Source organism: Salvelinus alpinus, unplaced genomic scaffold (assembly GCF_045679555.1).
Source record: "Salvelinus alpinus unplaced genomic scaffold, SLU_Salpinus.1 scaffold_82, whole genome shotgun sequence".
In the NCBI taxonomy this organism is placed as follows: Eukaryota; Metazoa; Chordata; class Actinopteri; order Salmoniformes; family Salmonidae; genus Salvelinus; species Salvelinus alpinus.
Window position 1 is genome coordinate 117,501 of NW_027256023.1, and position 19,532 is coordinate 137,032.

General features: G+C 45.2%; 1 protein-coding gene across 1 annotated transcript in view; it reads left to right on the forward strand.

Annotated features, from left to right (window-relative positions):
• The window catches only part of LOC139567220 (nuclear pore membrane glycoprotein 210-like), a 53,006-nt gene that overhangs the window by 24,970 nt on the left and 8,504 nt on the right, over nucleotides 1-19,532 (forward strand). The window contains exons 20-30 of the mRNA XM_071388693.1: nucleotides 4,029-4,130; nucleotides 4,386-4,514; nucleotides 4,743-4,870; nucleotides 4,995-5,127; nucleotides 6,165-6,227; nucleotides 9,670-9,849; nucleotides 10,039-10,119; nucleotides 10,342-10,473; nucleotides 10,641-10,787; nucleotides 12,740-12,825; nucleotides 19,234-19,408. Coding sequence (XP_071244794.1) covers nucleotides 4,029-4,130; nucleotides 4,386-4,514; nucleotides 4,743-4,870; nucleotides 4,995-5,127; nucleotides 6,165-6,227; nucleotides 9,670-9,849; nucleotides 10,039-10,119; nucleotides 10,342-10,473; nucleotides 10,641-10,787; nucleotides 12,740-12,825; nucleotides 19,234-19,408 — 1,356 coding nt within the window. The remainder of the gene's footprint in view (nucleotides 1-4,028; nucleotides 4,131-4,385; nucleotides 4,515-4,742; nucleotides 4,871-4,994; nucleotides 5,128-6,164; nucleotides 6,228-9,669; nucleotides 9,850-10,038; nucleotides 10,120-10,341; nucleotides 10,474-10,640; nucleotides 10,788-12,739; nucleotides 12,826-19,233; nucleotides 19,409-19,532) is intronic.

Sequence of the window (19,532 nt, forward strand, 5' to 3'; positions counted from 1 at the left end):
ATTTGCTCAGTACATTGTTTTCATTGAGGAAATGTACGAGTCTGCTGTTAATGATAATGCAGAGTATTTTCCCAAGGTTACTGTTGACGCATATTCCACGGTAGTTATTGGGGTCAAATTTGTCTCCACTTTTGTGGATTGGGGTGATCAGTCCTTGGTTCCAAATATTGGGGAAGATGCCAGAGCTAAGGACGATGTTAAAGAGTTTTAATATAGCCAATTGGAATTTGTTGTCTGTATATTTGATCATTTCATTAAGGATACCATCAACACCACAGGCCTTTTTGGGTTGGAGGGTTTTTATTTTGTCCTGTAACTCATTCAAGGTAATTGGAGAATCCAGTGGGTTCTGGTAGTCTTTAATAGTTGATTCTAGGATTTGTATTTGATCATGTATATGTTTTTGTTCTTTATTCTTTGTTATAGAGCCAAAAAGATTGGAGAAGTGGTTTACCCATACATCTCCATTTTGGATAGATAATTATTTGTGTTGTTGTTTGTTTAGTGTTTTCCAATTTTCCCAGAATTGGTTAGAGTCTATGGATTCTTCAATTACATTGAGCTGATTTCTGACGTGCTGTTCCTTCTTTTTCCGTAGTGTATTTCTGTATTGTTTTAGTGATTCACCATAGTGAAGGCGTAGACTCAGGTTTTCCGGGTCTCTATGTTTTTGGTTGGACAGGTTTCTCAATTTCTTTCTTAGATTTTTGCATTCTTTATCAAACCATTTGTCATTGTTGTTCATTTTCTTCGGTTTTCTATTTGAGATTTTTAGATTTGATAGGGAAGCTGAGAGGTCAAATATACTGTTAAGATTTTCTACTGCCAAGTTTACACCTTCACTATTGCAGTGGAACGTTTTACCCAGGAAGTTGTCTAAAAGGGATTGAATTTGCTGTTGCCTAATTGTTTTTTGGTAGGTTTCCAAACTGCATTCCTTCCATCTATAGCATTTCTTAATGTTACTCAGTTCCTTTGGCTTTGATGCCTCATGATTGAGTATTGCTCTGTTCAAGTAGACTGTGATTTTGCTGTGGTCTGATAGGGGTGTCAGTGGGCTGACTGTGAACGCTCTGAGAGACTCTGGGTTGAGGTCAGTGATAAAGTAGTCTACAGTGCTACTGCCAAGAGATGAGCTATAGGTGTACCTACCATAGGAGTCCCCTCGAAGCCTACCATTGACTATGTACATACCCAGCGTGCGACAGAGCTGCAGGAGTTGTGACCCGTTTTTGTTGGTTATGTTGTCATAGTTGTGCCTAGGTGGGCATATGGGGGAGGGAATGCTGTCACCTCCAGGTAGGTGTTTGTCCCCCTGTGTGCTGAGGGTGTCAGGTTCCTGTCCAGTTCTGGCATTTAGGTCGCCACAGACTAATACATGTCCCTGGGCCTGGAAATGATTGATTTCCCCCTCCAGGATGGAGAAGCTGTCTTCATTAAAGTATGGGGATTCTAGTGGGGGGATATAGGTAGCACACAGGAGGACATTTTTCTCTGTTAAGATAATTTCCTTTTGAATTTCAAGCCAAATGTAAAATGTTCCTGTTTTGATTAATTTAATGGAGTGAGTTAGGTCTGCTCTATACCAAATTAGCATTCCCCCTGAGTCCCTTCCCTGTTTCACACCTGGTAGTTTGGTGGATGGGACTACCAGCTCTCTGTAACCTAGAGGGCAACCAGTGGGTCCGTCTCCTCTATACCATGTTTCTTGCAGGATGACAATGTCTGCATTACCGATTTCTTTGGTGAAGTCCGGGTTCCTGCTCTTTAGGCCAAAGGCAGATGACCTCAGACCTTGGATATTCCAGGATGATATAGTGAAGGCTTTTTGTTCCATAAAGTGTCCAATGTTGTTGGTCGGGGTTTGGCCTCAGGCCAGTAAGTGTGAGCAGAGCCTGCTGAGCATCTGGTACATGCCGTTGGCTTGGGCGAGTGTAAGAGTGGGGGTTGGGCCTGTTTGCCCGCTCACTACCTGGGCGTATGTGTGACTTCCATGTTGATGCCCTCTTTGCGGGGGTGGGGTGCATGGGGTGGGCAGGAGTGGCATGGGTCTGATCTGAGGGGGCCTAAATTGGGTGTGGGCATGGTTGATGTGGGGGGGGTGTGTAGGTCTAGGGGGGGGTCCTGGAGGTCTTGGAGGGTGTCTCGCTGGTCTGGGTGGGGTGTCTATTGTTCTGTTGCTCCTGTGTGAAGTGTTGGGGCTTCGTTTGAGAGCGATGTCCTTTAGAGTCCGGGCAAAGGTGGGCACTGCTGCCTTGTAGAGGTGGACCTGGTCATAGAGGCTGTTCAAGTCCAGGGTGGAGTGGTGGGCCAGAAAAACATTTGGTTTTGAGGCACAGTCACGGGAAATGCTTGCGTTTACCCGCTGTATTGTAGCAGGGTGGAAGTCTTTTCGTGGTAGCAGGGTGGAGATAACCACTTGTGCGTTGGGGAAAGTAGAAGAAGCTTTTTCAATCACTCCCTTCAGTGCTGTGGCCACCCTTTCCTGCTGTGCTCTCAGGTCGTTTGTGCCTGTGTGTATTATTATGTGGCTAGGTGAGCCTAGTTTGTCCTCAGACAGAAGGTCTAGGGCGCGCTGGGTGTTTGGACACCAGAGTTTAGACACACTGTGTTTGGGAAAAAGTTTTTTTTCTTCTATATATTTCCCATTTGAGTCCATAAGGAGAAAAATCTGTGTCTTGTGTTTGTCCTCAGTGGGTGTGGGGGGGTTGTCAGGAGGGCTATCGGGGTGGCTGACAGGGGGGGTGCTCAGAGGGGGTGAGAGCTGCTGGGCTTGGGGTCTCTCTCTGTCTCTGTCTCTCTCTGTTATATCTCTCTCTGTCTCTGTCTCTCTCTGTTATATCTCTCTCTGTCTCTGTCTCTCTCTGTTATATCTCTCTCTGTCTCTGTCTCTCTCTCTCTTATATCTCTCTCTGTCTCGCTCTCTCTTATATCTCTCCCTGTCTCTCTGTCTCTCTCTCTCTGTCTCTGTCTCTCTCTGTTATATCTCTCTCTGTCTCTGTCTCTCTCTGTTATATCTCTCTCTGTCTCTGTCTCTCTCTCTTATATCTCTCTCTGTCTGTCTCTCTCTCATATCAATTCAATTTGCTTTATTGGCATGACGTAACAATGTACATATTGCCAAAGCTTATTTTGGATATTTACACACAAAAAAAAGAGAATCAAAATTGTCAACGGGACAACAGTAACAACAATAACCAAGGGTCAAAATAACCATACATTTAACAATAACAATAAGCATACAGTAGAGTACATGTGCAGGTTGATTGGTCTGTCAGACACTGTCCCTCAACTTATGGCAGGCAGCAATGTAGTGCGCTGCCAACCCACAGCTCTCTGCGTCCTCCCCCAACAGGACGGGTAGCCTACTCTCTCTCTTATCTCTCTCTCTCATATCTCTCTCTGTCTCTCTCTCATATCTCTCTCTCTCTCTCTTATCTCTCTCTCTCTCTGTCTCTCTCTCATATCTCTCTGTCTCTCTCTCTCTTATATCTCTCTGTCTCTCTCTCTTATATCTCTGTCTGTCTGTCTGTCTGTCTGTCTGTCTGTCTGTCTCTCTCTCATATCTCTCTGCCTCTCTTATATCGCTCTCTCTGTCTGTCTGTCTGTTTCTCTCTCTCATATCTCTCTCTGTCTGTCTCTCTCATCTCGCTCTCTCTCATATCTATCTCTCTCTCTTATATCTCTCTCTCATATCTCTCTCTCTCTCATATCTCTCTCTCTCTCTCTTATATCTCTCTGTCTCTCTCTCTCTTATATCTCTCTGTCTCTCTCTCTCTCATATCTCTCTCTCTTATATCTCTCTCTTATATCTCTCTCTCTCTTATATCTCTCTCTGTCTGTCTCTCTCTCTTTCTCATATCTCTCTCTCTCTCTCTCTCTCTCTCTCTCTCTCTCTCTCTCTCTCTCTCTCTCTCTCTCTCTCTCTCTCTCTCTCTCTCTCTCTCATATCTCTCTCTCTCTCTCTCTCTCTCTCTCTCATATCTATCTCTCTCTCTTATATCTCTCTCATATCTCTCTCTCTCTAGGAGAACCTGACATTGGTTCAGGGTTCAGGACACTTCTTGGTTCGTCTTCAGGACAGAGAGCTGGCCAACATCACTTACCTGGAGAACAGCAATGTTGTACAGGTGACACACACACAAACTCACCATGTGTAACTCTGTGTTGTCTGTTCACACTGCTATGCTTTATCTTGGCCAGGTCGCAGTTGCAAATGAGAACTTGTTCTCAACTAGCCTACCTGGTTAAATAAAGGTGAAATAAAAAAAAAAAAAATAATTAACACACACACTCACCATTAACACACATACACTGCCCATAGCCAAGGAGTTCTGACTACGGTCCACAGAGTGCTGCTAAGTCAGGCTTGTGTTGTCTCTTAGGTGTCTCCCCTGCGGCCCGGCCTCTCCTCCATCCTGGCCTATGACCTGTGTTTGACCTCTGCTGACCCCGCCGTGACCTCCGTCTCCGTCTCTGACATCACTGACTTCCAGATAGATTTTGTTGACATTGTGAGTGACCTCTCATTCTGTTGGATGAAGGAGAGTTGCTCTTTACAACCATGCTGGATTATAGGACACCACATTTGGTGTGTGTGTATGTGTGTGTGTGTGTGTGTGTGTGTGTGTGTGTGTGTGTGTGTGTGTGTGTGTGTGTGTGTGTGTGTGTGTGTGTGTGTGTGTGTGTGTGTGTGTGTGTGTGTGTGTGTGTGTGTGTGTGTGTGTGTGTGTGTGTGTCAGGTGGAGGTGGACCACAGTGCTCTGGTTCGTGTGCGTGTTCTAGACTCTAACAGACAACCCTTCCTACATCGTTACCTTCCTCTGATGCACCTCAAACTGACCCCCTCCTCACCCATCCTCACTGTGGAGTGAGTACCCGTGTGTGTGTGTGTACATTCTGTCTGTTATGTCCACATTCCTAAGAAACATTTCACTGGATAGAGATGTGTGACATATTTAGACAACCTGGTACATAAACGTGTGTGTGAGTAGGCCTGCAGGGCCGTTGGACAGCGTCTCCGTAGGTTACCGTGTGTCAGGTCAGACAGTGGGAGTGGTCAGTCTTCACCTGTCTGCAGTGGACAGCAGTGGGAGTGTCCGGACCTCCTCTCACAAACAGCTACAGGTAGACAACCAATCATAACCCCAGCAGAGCAATGCACACAACACACCATAAAACTATATTAGAAACTGGGTGGTTGGTGCCCTGAATGCTGATTGGCTGCCAGCTGTGTATACCACGGGTATGACAAAACATGTATTTTTGCTGCTCTAATTACGTCGGTGACCAGTTTATAATAGCAATAAAGCACCTTGGGGGTTTGTGGTATACGGCCAATATACCACAGCTAAGGGCTGTGACCAGGCACTGCGCGATACGTCGTGCCTAAGAACAGCCCTTAGCCGTGGTATATTGGCCATATACCACACCCCCTCGGGCCGTATTGCTTAATTATACAGTGTGTATACAGTTCTGATGTACTGTCACAACACACCATAAAACTAAAGTATATAGTCTGTATACAGTCCTGATGTACTGTCACAACACACCATAAAACTATAGTATACAGTCTGTATACAGTCCTGATGTACTGTCACAACACACCATAAAACTATAGTATACAGGCTGTATACAGTCCTGATGTACTGTCACAACACACCATAAAACTATAGTATACAGTCTGTATACAGTCCTGATGTACTGTCACAACACACCATAAAACTATAGTATACAGTCTGTATACAGTCCTGATGTACTGTCACAACACACCATAAAACTATAGTATACAGTCTGTATACAGTCCTGATGTACTGTCACAACACACCATAAAACTATAGTATACAGTCTGTATACAGTCCTGATGTACTGTCACAACACACCATAAAACTATAGTATACAGTCTGTATACAGTCCTGATGTACTGTCACAACACACCATAAAACTATAGTATACAGGCTGTATACAGTCCTGATGTACTGTCACAACACACCATAAAACTATAGTATACAGTCTGTATACAGTCCTGATGTACTGTCACAACACACCATAAAACTATAGTATACAGTCTGTATACAGTCCTGATGTACTGTCACAACACACCATAAAACTATAGTATACAGTCTATACAGTCCTGATGAACTGTACATTGTTTTCATATGCAGGTCTACCCCAGATTCACCCTGCAGCCACGAAGTCTGGCACTGACACTGGGCAGCGTACGACAGGTAACCAAATACACATTATCAGTGTTTCTAAAATGATGGTTCAGGAGGAGCCACTGGTGGGTTTCTGTTCACGCTGACACAATGCAGAAATCACTCTGACATTTCCTAGTTGCTAAAATTCTAATAGTTCGCCTAATATCAGTTTATGTGCCAAAACAAGCAAGTATCGTGCAGAGAATCATTGTACCATCTAAACCCCTGTGAAATATATTTTCCATAACCGAAATGTTTTATTTTCAGCTGTTAGAAAATTATGTACAAAACCGTAGGTAAAAGATGCAAAAACAAAAGAATAGAAAGCATAGAATTAACGCACATTGAACAGATCTACCCCATTTTAGACTTGCTTTCAATGAGAATGACAGATCTATAACACACATTTCTTTGTAAATTTGATCGTCACCCAAAAAGTTACATATTGCAGCTTTAACTCTGACTCTAGGTTCATGTTAACTCTGACTCTAGGTTTCTGTTAACTCTGACTTTAGGTTCATGTTAACTCTGACTCTAGGTTCATGTTAACTCTGACTCTAGGTTTCTGTTAACTCTGACTCTAGGTTTCTGTTTACTCTGACTCTAGGTTTCTGTTAACTCTGACTCTAGGTTTCTGTTAACTCTGACTCTAGGTTCATGTTAACTCTGACTCTAGGTTCATGTTAACTCTGACTCTAGGGTTCTGTTAACTCTGACTCTAGGTTCATGTTAACTCTGACTCTAGGTTTCTGTTAACTCTGACTCTAGGTTTCTGTTTACTCTGACTCTAGGTTTCTGTTAACCCTGACTGTAGGTTTCTGTTAACTCTGACTCTAGGTTCATGTTAACTCTGACTCTAGGTTCATGTTATCTCTGACTCTAGGTTCATGTTAACTCTGACTCTAGGTTTCTGTTTACTCTGACTCTAGGTTTCTGTTTACTCCTACTCTAGGTTCATGTTAACTCTGACTCTAGGTTTCTGTTAACTCTGACTCTAGGTTCATGTTAACTCTGACTCTAGGTTTCTGTTAACTCTGACTCTAGGTTTCTGTTTACTCTGACTCTAGGTTTCTGTTTACTCTGACTCTAGGTGTCTGTTTACTCCTACTCTAGGTTCATGTTAACTCTGACTCTAGGTTTCTGTTAACTCTGACTCTAGGTTTCTGTTTACTCCTACTCTAGGTTCATGTTAACTCTGACTCTAGGTTTCTGTTTACTCCTACTCTAGGTTTCTGTTTACTCTGACTCTAGGTTTCTGTTCACTCCTACTCTAGGTTCATGTTAACTCTGACTCTAGGTTTCTGTTAACTCTGACTCTAGGTTTCTGTTTACTCTGACTCTAGGTTCATGTTAACTCTGACTCTAGGTTTCTGTTTACTCTGACTCTAGGTTTCTGTTTACTCCTACTCTAGGTTCATGTTAACTCTGACTCTAGGTTTCTGTTAACTCTGACTCTAGGTTCATGTTAACTCTGACTCTAGGTTCATGTTAACTCTGACTCTAGGGTTCTGTTAACTCTGACTCTAGGTTCATGTTAACTCTGACTCTAGGTTTCTGTTAACTCTGACTCTAGGTTTCTGTTTACTCTGACTCTAGGTTTCTGTTAACCCTGACTGTAGGTTTCTGTTAACTCTGACTCTAGGTTCATGTTAACTCTGCCTCTAGGTTCATGTTATCTCTGACTCTAGGTTCATGTTAACTCTGACTCTAGGTTTCTGTTTACTCTGACTCTAGGTTTCTGTTTACTCCTACTCTAGGTTCATGTTAACTCTGACTCTAGGTTTCTGTTAACTCTGACTCTAGGTTCATGTTAACTCTGACTCTAGGTTTCTGTTAACTCTGACTCTAGGTTTCTGTTTACTCTGACTCTAGGTTTCTGTTTACTCTGACTCTAGGTGTCTGTTTACTCCTACTCTAGGTTCATGTTAACTCTGACTCTAGGTTTCTGTTAACTCTGACTCTAGGTTTCTGTTTACTCCTACTCTAGGTTTCTGTTAACTCTGACTCTAGGTTTCTGTTTACTCCTACTCTAGGTTTCTGTTTACTCTGACTCTAGATTTCTGTTTACTCTGACTCTAGGTTTCTGTTCACTCCTACTCTAGGTTCATGTTAACTCTGACTCTAGGTTTCTGTTAACTCTGACTCTAGGTTTCTGTTTACTCTGACTCTAGGTTCATGTTAACTCTGACTCTAGGTTTCTGTTTACTCTGACTCTAGGTTTCTGTTTACTCCTACTCTAGGTTCATGTTAACTCTGACTCTAGGTTTCTGTTAACTCTGACTCTAGGTTTCTGTTAACTCTGACTCTAGGTTCATGTTAACTCTGACTCTAGGTTTCTGTTTACTCTGACTCTAGGTTTCTGTTTACTCCTACTCTAGGTTCATGTTTACTCTGACTCTAGGTTCATGTTTACTCTGATTCTAGGTTTCTGTTTACTCCTACTCTAGGTTCATGTTAACTCTGACTCTAGGTTTCTGTTTACTCTGACTCTAGGTTTCTGTTTACTCCTACTCTAGGTTCATGTTAACTCTGACTCTAGGTTTCTGTTTACTCCTACTCTAGGTTTCTGTTTACTCTGACTCTAGGTTTCTGTTTACTCTGACTCTAGGTTTCTGTTCACTCCTACTCTAGGTTCATGTTAACTCTGACTCTAGGTTTCTGTTAACTCTGACTCTAGGTTTCTGTTTACTCTGACTCTAGGTTCATGTTAACTCTGACTCTAGGTTTCTGTTTACTCTGACTCTAGGTTTCTGTTTACTCCTACTCTTGGTTCATGTTAACTCTGACTCTAGGTTTCTGTTAACTCTGACTCTAGGTTTCTGTTAACTCTGACTCTAGGTTCATGTTAACTCTGACTCTAGGTTTCTGTTTACTCTGACTCTAGGTTTCTGTTTACTCCTACTCTAGGTTCATGTTAACTCTGACTCTAGGTTTCTGTTTACTCTGACTCTAGGTTTCTGTTTACTCCTATTCTAGGTTCATGTTAACTCTGACTCTAGGTTTCTGTTAACTCTGACTAGGTTTCTGTTAACTCTGACTCTAGGTTCATGTTAACTCTGACTCTAGGTTTCTGTTAACTCTGACTCTAAGTTTCTGTTTACTCCTACTCTAGGTTCATGTTTACTCTGACTCTAGGTTTCTGTTTACTCTGACTCTAGGTTTCTGTTAACTCTGACTCTAAGTTTCTGTTTACTCCTACTCTAGGTTCATGTTTACTCTGACTCTAGGTTCATGTTTACTCTGATTCTAGGTTTCTGTTTACTCTGACTCTAGGTTTCTGTTAACTCTGACTCTAGGTTTCTGTTAACTCTGACTCTGAATCATCATTGGATCACATAACAATTCAAAAGGCTTTTACAGATACACAACAAAGTGAATATGATGCTGATGGAAGTCATGGTACTACTATCAACTGTGTCAATGTCATAACTCCCTCTCATACACTTACACACGCACACCTCTCTCTCAGGTGAAGTGGGAGGGCGGCCCCCACCCCCAGTCCAGTGTGGGCTTCTCTGTGAGTGACAGCCACATCGCCACGGTGACCGACACAGGATTGGTCCGTGGCGTGGCAGTGGGCATGGTCAAACTCAGAGGTGCGTTGCAGACCGTCACTCAGGACACCGGAGCTCTACTCACCTTCGCACAGGTACACACACCCACCCACCCACCCACCCACCCACCCACCCACCCACACCCACCCACCCACCCACCCACCCACACCCACACACACCCACCCACCCACCCACCCACCCACCCACACACCCACACACACACACACACACACACACATACTTTTGACTTGTTGATTATCTGGTTGTCTTTGTGTGTGTGTCAGGATGAGGTGGATGTGGAGGTGTTTAACCTGACAGGGGTCAGGATCCAGGCCCCTCTGGTCAAACTGTCTGTGGGCACTGAGGTAACATACAGATCATGTTTGTATTCAATTCAAGGGGCTTTATTGGCATGGGAAACATGTGTTAAGTAATTATCTTTTTGTATTCTCTCTCAAACATTGTCATTGTATGATGAATGTATGTGGCAGGCAGTGTAGTTTGTTTCTGTGTATGTTGGTACGGTATTTGGGTGCGTATGTGCATGTGGTTTAGTAACCCCAGTGTGTGTGTGTGCGTGTATTTAGATGCCAGTGTATGTGATGGGCAGTGACAGTAGTCAGAACCCCTTTGCTCTGGGCAGTGTAGAGTCTGGTCTCTCCTTCCACTGGAATCTGGGCAAGCTTGGAGTACTGGAGATACAAACACGACACACTCAGGTACGCTACACTTTGTCCCTGTATATGTAGGTCGATGTGTGTCAAACCACTTGGATATGACTGTGTGTGTGTGTGTGTGTGTGTGTGTGTGTGTGTGTGTGTGTGTGTGTGTGTGTGTGTGTGTGTGTGTGTGTGTGTGTGTGTGTGTGTGTGTGTGTGTGTGTTAGGCGGGGGTGACTGTCTCTCCTGCCCATAGTTTCTCTGTGCTGGTGAGGGCGTGGGCAGCGGGCAGGACCAGTTTGAGAGTGACAGTTCAGCTGGCCAATCACACGTCAGCCTCCCACCAGCAGCTCTCTGACGAGATACAGATACTGGTAAACACACTGGGTCCACCTCCTGCTTTTTCACCTCCTGCTTTTGAGACATTTGTTTATAGGTTGTTGTTGAGTAGTTTATGTCTGTGTTATGATAACCTCTCCACTCTTTACTCCGTTCTACTCCTGTCCTCTGATCTCCTCTCTCCTCTCTAAGTTGTACCAGGGGATGCAGCTGGCTGTAGGAACCTCCAGATCTCTCTCCTCTCTAAGTTGTACCAGGAGATGCAGCTGGCTGTAGGAACCTCCAGATCTCTCTCCTCTCTAAGTTGTACCAGGAGATGCAGCTGGCTGTAGGAACCTCCAGATCCCTCTCCTCTCTAAATTGTACCAGGAGATGCAGCTGGCTGTATGGACCTCAAGATCTCTCCTCTAAGTTGTACCAGGGGATGCAGCTGGCTGTAGGAACCTCCAGATCTCTCTCCTCTCCTCTCTAAGTTGTACCAGGAGATGCAGCTGGCTGTAGGAACCTCCAGATCTCTCCTCTCTAAGTTGTACCAGGAGATGCAGCTGGCTGTATTAACCTCCAGATCTCTCTCCTCTCCTCTCTAAGTTGTACCTGTACCAGGAGATGCAGCTGGCTGTAGGAACCTCCAGATCTCTCCTCTCTAAGTTGTACCAGGAGATGCAGCTGGCTGTAGGAACCTCCAGATCTCTCTCCTCTCTAAGTTGTACCAGGAGATGCAGCTGGCTGTAGGAACCTCCAGATCTCTCTCCTCTCTTCTCTCTAAGTTGTACCAGGAGATGCAGCTGGCTGTAGGAACCTCCAGATCTCTCTCCTCTCTCCTCTCTAAGTTGTACCAGGAGATGCAGCTGGCTGTAGGAACCTCCAGATCTCTCCTCTCTAAGTTGTACCAGGAGATGCAGCTGGCTGTAGGAACCTCCAGATCTCTCTCCTCTCTAAGTTGTACCAGGAGATGCAGCTGGCTGTAGGAACCTCCAGATCTCTCCTCTCTCCTCTCTAAGTTGTACCAGGAGATGCAGCTGGCTGTATGAACCTCCAGATCTCTCCTCTCTCCTCTCTAAGTTGTACCAGGAGATGCAGCTGGCTGTAGGAACCTCCAGATCTCTCTCCTCTCTAAGTTGTACCAGGAGATGCAGCTGGCTGTAGGAACCTCCAGATCTCTCCTCTCTAAGTTGTACCAGGGGATGCAGCTGGCTGTAGGAACCTCCAGATCTCTCTCCTCTCTAAGTTGTACCAGGAGATGCAGCTGGCTGTAGGAACCTCCAGATCTCTCCTCTAAGTTGTACCAGGGGATGCAGCTGGCTTTAGGAACCTCCAGATCTCTCTCCTCTCTAAGGTGTACCAGGAGATGCAGCTGGCTGTATGAACCTCCAGATCTCTCTCCTCTCCTCTCTAAGTTGTACCAGGAGATGCAGCTGGCTGTAGGAACCTCCAGATCTCTCTCCTCTCCTCTCTAAGTTGTACCAGGAGATGCAGCTGGCTGTAGGAACCTCCAGATCTCTCTCCTCTCTAAGGTGTACCAGGAGATGCAGCTGGCTGTAGGAACCTCCAGATCTCTCTCCTCTCTAAGTTGTACCAGGAGATGCAGCTGGCTGTATGAACCTCCAGATCTCTCTCCTCTCCTCTCTAAGGTGTACCAGGAGATGCAGCTGGCTGTATGAACCTCCAGATCTCTCTCCTCTCCTCTCTAAGTTGTACCAGGAGATGCAGCTGGCTGTAGGAACCTCCAGATCTCTCTCCTCTCCTCTCTAAGTTGTACCAGGAGATGCAGCTGGCTGTAGGAACCTCCAGATCTCTCTCCTCTCTAAGTTGTACCAGGAGATGCAGCTGGCTGTATGAACCTCCAGATCTCTCTCCTCTCCTCTCTAAGGTGTACCAGGAGATGCAGCTGGCTGTAGGAACCTCCAGATCTCTCTCCTCTCTAAGTTGTACCAGGAGATGCAGCTGGCTGTATGAACCTCCAGATCTCTCTCCTCTCCTCTCTAAGGTGTACCAGGAGATGCAGCTGGCTGTAGGAACCTCCAGATCCATCCTCATGTCTCCCTACTCGCACTACGCACTACAGAGCAACAAGTGAGAGCCAGTATGTGTGGTTGTGTGTGTCTGCATGTGCAGAAAAATGAAATATCACATTTACGTATTCAGACCATTTACTCAGTACTTTGTTGAAGCACCTTTGGCAGCGATTACAGCCTCTATTCTTCTTGGGTATGACGCTTCAAGCTTGGCACACCTGTATTTGGGGAGTTTCTGCAGATCCTCTCAAGCTCTGTCAGGTTGGATGGGGAGCATCGCTGCACAGCTATTTTCAGGTCTCTCCAGAAATGTTCGATCGGGTTCACGTCCGGGCTCTGGCTGGGTCACTCAAGGACATTCAAAGACTTGTCTCATAGCCACTCCTACATTGTCTTGGCTGTGTGCATAGGGTCGTTGTCCTGCAGACCCGGAAGAAGATTGGAGGGGGGAAACCCAGCTATTGTTTGGCTGATTGTGTGTCACTTCCTCTTGAACTTGCAGACGTGTTGCTGTGCGTTTTGTTGCCAACCTTACTTTGCTAGCTGACAACTTTACTGTTTTTACTTTTTAATTACCGTTTATATTTTTAGTTTTTCCCTCACAACTTTTTTCCCTCATTCAACTTTTTCACTCCGGACGCTTTATCTGGACATGGTTCGTTAGCACCTTCAACAGCCGAAGCTAAGTAGTAACATTAACATGATGCCTTCTATTTGCAGTCGCTGTACTCATAATATACAGGAGAACGATCGCCTTATGGCGAGGATAGCTGTGCTGCAAGCCCAGCTTCAGACGCAATCATTAGGCAAGGGTAATTTCAGTGTAGGAAAGGATGAAACAGCGTCTGTGCCACCAGTAAGTACAGATAGTAACGTTAGTATAAATCCCCTCGCACAGTCCCCACAGCCGGACAACTTTCTCATGGCTTCTGGAGGGAAATGCTGTAGGAATGCTCAACTGGTGTCGCTCATTCAGCCGACAGAAACTTTCAACCGGTTTTTCCCATTAAGTAGCGAGTCGGAGTCTGAGGCCGAGTCTTCTCTTGTCTCTACTCCTCCCGTTACGGGGTCTGAGACGCCAAAGCTTCCCACCATTAGCTCTGACAAATTGAAAACCCTAGTCATTGGCGACTCCATTACCCGCAGTATTAGACTTAAAACGAATCACCCAGCGATCATACACTGTTTACCAGGGGGCAGGGCTACCGACGTTAAGGCTAATCTGAAGATGGTGCTGGCTAAAGCTAAAACTGGCGAGTGTAGAGAGTATAGAGATATTGTTATCCACGTCGGCACCAACGATGTTAGGATGAAACAGTCAGAGGTCACCAAGCGCAACATAGCTTCAGCGTGTAAATCAGCTAGAAAGATGTGTCGGCATCGAGTAATTGTCTCTGTCCCCCTCCCAGTTAGGGGGAGTGATGAGCTCTACAGCAGTCTCACAACTCAATCGCTGTTGAAAACTGTTTTCTGCCCCTCCCAAAAGATAGAATTTGTAGATAATTGGCCCTCTTTCTGGGACTCACCCACAAACAGGACCAAGCCTGACCTGCTGAGGAGTGACGGACTCCATCCTAGCTGGAGGGGTGCTCTCATCTTATCTACCAACATAGACAGGGCTCTAACTCCTCTAGCTCCACAATGAAATAGGGTGCAGGCCAGGCAGCAGTGTGGAGTCTTAGTGGAGTCTGCCACTAGCACAGTCAGTGTAGTCAGCTCAGCTATCCCCATTGAGACCGTGTCTGTGCCTCGACCTAGGTTGGGCAAAACTAAACATGGCGGTGTTCGCCTTAGAAATCTCACTAGTATAAAGACCTCCTCCATTCCTGCCATTATTGAAAGAGATCGTGATACCTCACATCTCAAAATAGGGCTACTTAATGTTAGATCCCTCACTTCAAAGGCAGTTATAGTCAATGAACTAATCACTGATCATAATCTTGATGTGATTGGCCTGACTGAAACATGGCTTAAGCCTGTTGAATTTACTGTGTTAAATGAGGCCTCACCTCCTGGTTACACTAGTGACCATATCCCCCGTGCATCCCGCAAAGGCGGAGGTGTTGCTAACATTTACGATAGCAAATTGCAATTTACAACAAAAAAATACGTTTTCGTCTTTTGAGCTTCTAGTCATGAAATCTATGCAGCCTACTCAATCACTTTTTATAGCTACTGTTTACAGGCCTCCTGTCGGACCTTGTAGTCATAGCAGATAATATTCAAATTTTTTGTGATTTTAATATTCACATGGAAAAGTCCACAGACCCACTCCAAAAGGCTTTTGGAGCCATCATCAACACAGTGGGTTTTGTCCAACATGTCTCTGGACCTACTCACTGCCACAGTCATACTCTGGACCTAGTTTTGTCCCATAGAATAAATGTTGTAGATCTTAATGTTTTTCCTCATAATCCTGGACTATCGGACCACCATTTTATTACGTTTGAAATCGCAACAAATAATCTGCTCAGACCCCAACCAAGGAGCATCAAAAGTCGTGCTATAAATTCTCAGACAACACAAAGATTCCTTGATGCCCTTCCAGACTCCTTCTGTCTACCCAAGGACGTCAGAGGACAAAAATCAGTTGACCACCTAACTGAGGAACTCAATTTAACCTTGCGCAATACCCTAGATGCAGTTGCACCCATAAAAACTAAAAACATTACAAATATTTGTCATAAGAAACTAGCTCCCTGGTATACAGAAAATACCCGAGCTCTGAAGCAAGCTTCCAGAAAATTGGAACGGAAATGGCGCCACACCAAACTGGAAGTCTTCCGACTAGCTTGGAAAGACAGTACCGTGCAGTATCGAAGAGCCCTCACTGCTGCTCGATCATCCTACTTTTCCAACTTAATTGAGGAAAATAAGAACAATCCAAAATTTATTTTTGATACTGTCGCAAAGCTAACTAAAAAGCAGCATTCCCCAAGTGAGGATGGCTTTCACTTCAGCAGTAATAAATTCATGAACTTCTTTGAGGAAAAGATCATGATCATTAGAAAGCAAATTACGGACTCCTCTTTAAATCTGCGTATTCCTCCAAAGCTCAGCTGTCCTGAGTCTGCACAACTCTGCCAGGACCTAGGATCAAGAGAGACACTTAAGTGTTTTAGTACTATATCTCTTGACACAATGATGAAAATAATCATGGTATCTAAACCTTCAAGCTGCATACTGGATCCTATTCCAACTAAACTACTGAAAGAGCTGCTTCATGTGCTTGGCCCTCCTATGTTGAACATAATAAACGGCTCTCAATCCACCGGATGTGTACCAAACTCACTAAAAGGGGCAGTAATAAAGCCTCTCTTGAAAAAGCCAAACCTTGACCCAGAAAATATAAAAACTATCGGACTATATCGAATCTTCCATTCCTCTCAAAAAAAATTGAAAAAGCTGTTGCGCAGCAACTCACTGCCTTCCTGAAGACAAACAATGTATACGAAATGCTTCAGTCTGGTTTTAGACCCCATCATAGCACTGAGACTGCACTTGTGAAGGTGGTAAATTACCTTTTAATGGCGTCAGACCGAGGCTCTGCATCTGTCCTCGTGCTACTAGACCTTAGTGCTGCCTTTGATACCATCGATCACCACATTCTTTTGGAGAGATTGGAAACCCAAATTGGTCTACACGGACAAGTTCTGGCCTGGTTTAGATCTTATCTGTCGGAAAGATATCAGTTTGTCTCTGTGAATGGTTTGTCCTCTGACAAATCAACTGTACATTTCAGTGTTCCTCAAGGTTCCGTTTTAGGACCACTATTGTTTTCACTATATATTTTACCTCTTGGGGATGTCATTCGAAAACATAATGTTAACTTTCACTGCTATGCGGATGACACACAGCTGTACATTTCAATGAAACATGGTGAAGCCCCAGAATTGCCATCGCTAGAAGCGTGTGTTTCAGACATAAGGAAGTGGATGGATGCAAACGTTCTACTTTTAAACTCGGACAAAACAGAGATGCTTGTTCTAGGTCCCAAGAAACAAAGAGATCTTCTGTTGAATCTGACAATTAATCTTGATGGTTGTAAAGTCGTCTCAAAGAAAACTGTGAAGGACCTCGGCGTTACTCTGGACCCTGATCTCTCTTTTGACGAACATATCAAACCTGTTTCAAGGACAGCTTTTTTCCATCTACGTAACATTGCAAAAATCAGAAATTTTCTGTCCAAAAATTATGCAGAAAAATTAATCCATGCTTTTGTTACTTCTAGGTTAGACTACTGCAATGCTCTACTTTCCGGCTAACCGGATAAAGCACTAAATAAACTTCAGTTAGTGCTAAATACGGCTGCTAGAATCCTGACTAGAACCCAAAAAATGTATCATATTACTCCAGTGCTAGCTTCCCTACACTGGCTTCCTGTTAAGGCAAGGGCTGATTTCAAGGTTTTACTGTTAACCTACAAAGCGTTACATGGGCTTGCTCCTACCTATCTTTCCGAGTTGGTCCTGCCGTACATACCTACACGTACACTACGGTCACAAGACGCAGGCCCCTAATTGTCCCTAGAATTTCTAAGCAAACAGCTGGAGGCAGGGCTTTCTCCTATAGATCTCAATTTTTATGGAATGGTCTGCCTACCCATGTGAGAGACGCAGACTCGGTCTCAACCTTTAAGTCTTTACTGAAGACTTATCTCTTCAGTAGGTCATATGATTGAGTGTAGTCTGGCCCAGGAGTGTGAAGGTGAACGGAAAGGCTCTGGAGCAACGAACCGCCCTTGCTGTCTGCCTGGCCGTTTCCCCTCTCTCTACTGGGATTCTCTGCCTCTAACCCTATTACAGGGGCTGAGTCACTGGCTTACTGGTGCTCTTTCATGCCGTCCCTAGGAGGGGTGCGTCACTTGAGTGGGTTGAGTCACTGACGTGATCTTCCTGTCTGGGTTGGCGCCCCCCCCTTGGTTTGTGCCGTGGCGGAGATCTTTGTGGGCTATACTCGGCCTTGTCTCAGGATTGTAAGTTGGTGGTTGAAGATATCCCTCTAGTGGTGCGGGGGCTGTGCTTTGGCAAAGTGGGTGAGGTTATATCCTTCCTGTTTGGCCCTGTCCGGGGGTATCATCGGATGGGGCCACAGTGTCTCCTGACCCCTCCTGTCTCAGCTTCCAGTATTTATGCTGCAGTAGTTTATGTGTCGGGGGGCTAGGGTCAGTTTGTTATATCTGGAGTACTTCTCCTGTCTTATCCGGTGTCCTGTGTGAATTTAAGTATGCTCTCTCTAATTCTCTCCTTCTCTCTTTCTTTCTCTCTCTCGGAGGACCTGAGCCCTAGGACCATGCGTCAGGACTACCGGGCATGATGACTCCTTGCTGTTCCCAGTCCACCTGGCCTTGCTGCTGTTCCAGTTTCAACTGTTCTGCCTGCGGCTATGGAACCCTGACCTGTCCACCGGACGTGCTACCTGTCCCAGACCTGCTGTTTTCAACTCTCTATGATCGGCTATGAAAAGCCAATTGACATTTACTCATGAGGTGCTGACTTGCTACACCCTCGATAACTACTGTGATTATTATTATTTGACCATGCTGGTCATTTATGAACATTTGAACATCTTGGCCATGTTCTGTTATAATCTCCACCCGGCACAGCCAGAAGAGGACTGGCCACCCCTCATAGCCTGGTTCCTCTCTAGGTTTCTTCCTAGGTTTTGGCCTTTCTAGGGAGTTTAGCCACCGTGCTTCTACACCTGCATTGCTTGCTGTTTGGGGTTTTAGGCGGGGTTTCCGTACAGCACTTCAAGATATTAGCTGATGTACGAAGGGCTATATAAATAAATTTGATTTGATTTGATTTGGAAGGTGAACCGCTCTGGAGCAGGTTTTCATCAAGGATCTCGCTGTACTTTGCTCCGTTCATCTTTCCCTAGATCCTGACTAGTCTCCCAGTCCCTGCCACGGAAAAACATCCCCACAGCATGATGCTACCACCACCATGCTTTACCGTAGGGATGGTGCCAGGTTTCCTCCAGGCGTGATGCTTGGCATTCAGGCAAAAGAGTTCAATCTTGGTTTCATCAGACCAGAGAATCTTGTTTCTCATGATCTGATAGTCCTTTGGGAGCCTTTTGGCAAACTCCAAGTGGGCTGTTATGTACCATTTACTGAGGAGTGGCTTCCTACCATAAAGGCCTGATTGGTGGAGTGCTGCAGAGATGGTTGTCCTTCTGGAAGGTTTTCCCATCTCCACAGAGGAACAATGGAGCTCTGTCAGAGTGACCATCGGGTTCTTGGTCACCTCCCTGATCAACTTTAGAATAAGGCTCTTATTGGCAGACTCAATAGCCTTGGTTTCTCAAATGATTGCCTCGCTTGGTTCACCAACTACTTCTCCAATAGAGAAATCGGAGAGCCTGTTGTCTGGACCTCTGGCAGTCTCTATGGGGGTGTGTGTGTGTGTGTTTATGTCTGTACTCATGTCTGTAGTCATGCATGTGTGATTGTGTGTTTCAGAGACACTATCTGTCCTGTGCGGTACGCCCTTTGTCAGTGTGTGAAAGGGGAGGGTCTTGTAACGGTGGACAGCCAGGGAGTTCTGAGGGCGGGGCCTGACACGGGATCCGCCCTGCTGGAGGTCATCGCCATGGAGACCTGTGGGGTCAACCAGACCCTGCTCATCAGCGTCCGGGTAAGTTGGTCACTTGTGTCATTCGATGGGATCCATTCCAAAGTAGACCTGGTGAGAAACTCAGCATCCACAGTTGACCCTAACTGGCACTGGGTCATCACTATCTGACCATGCTGGGGAGTAC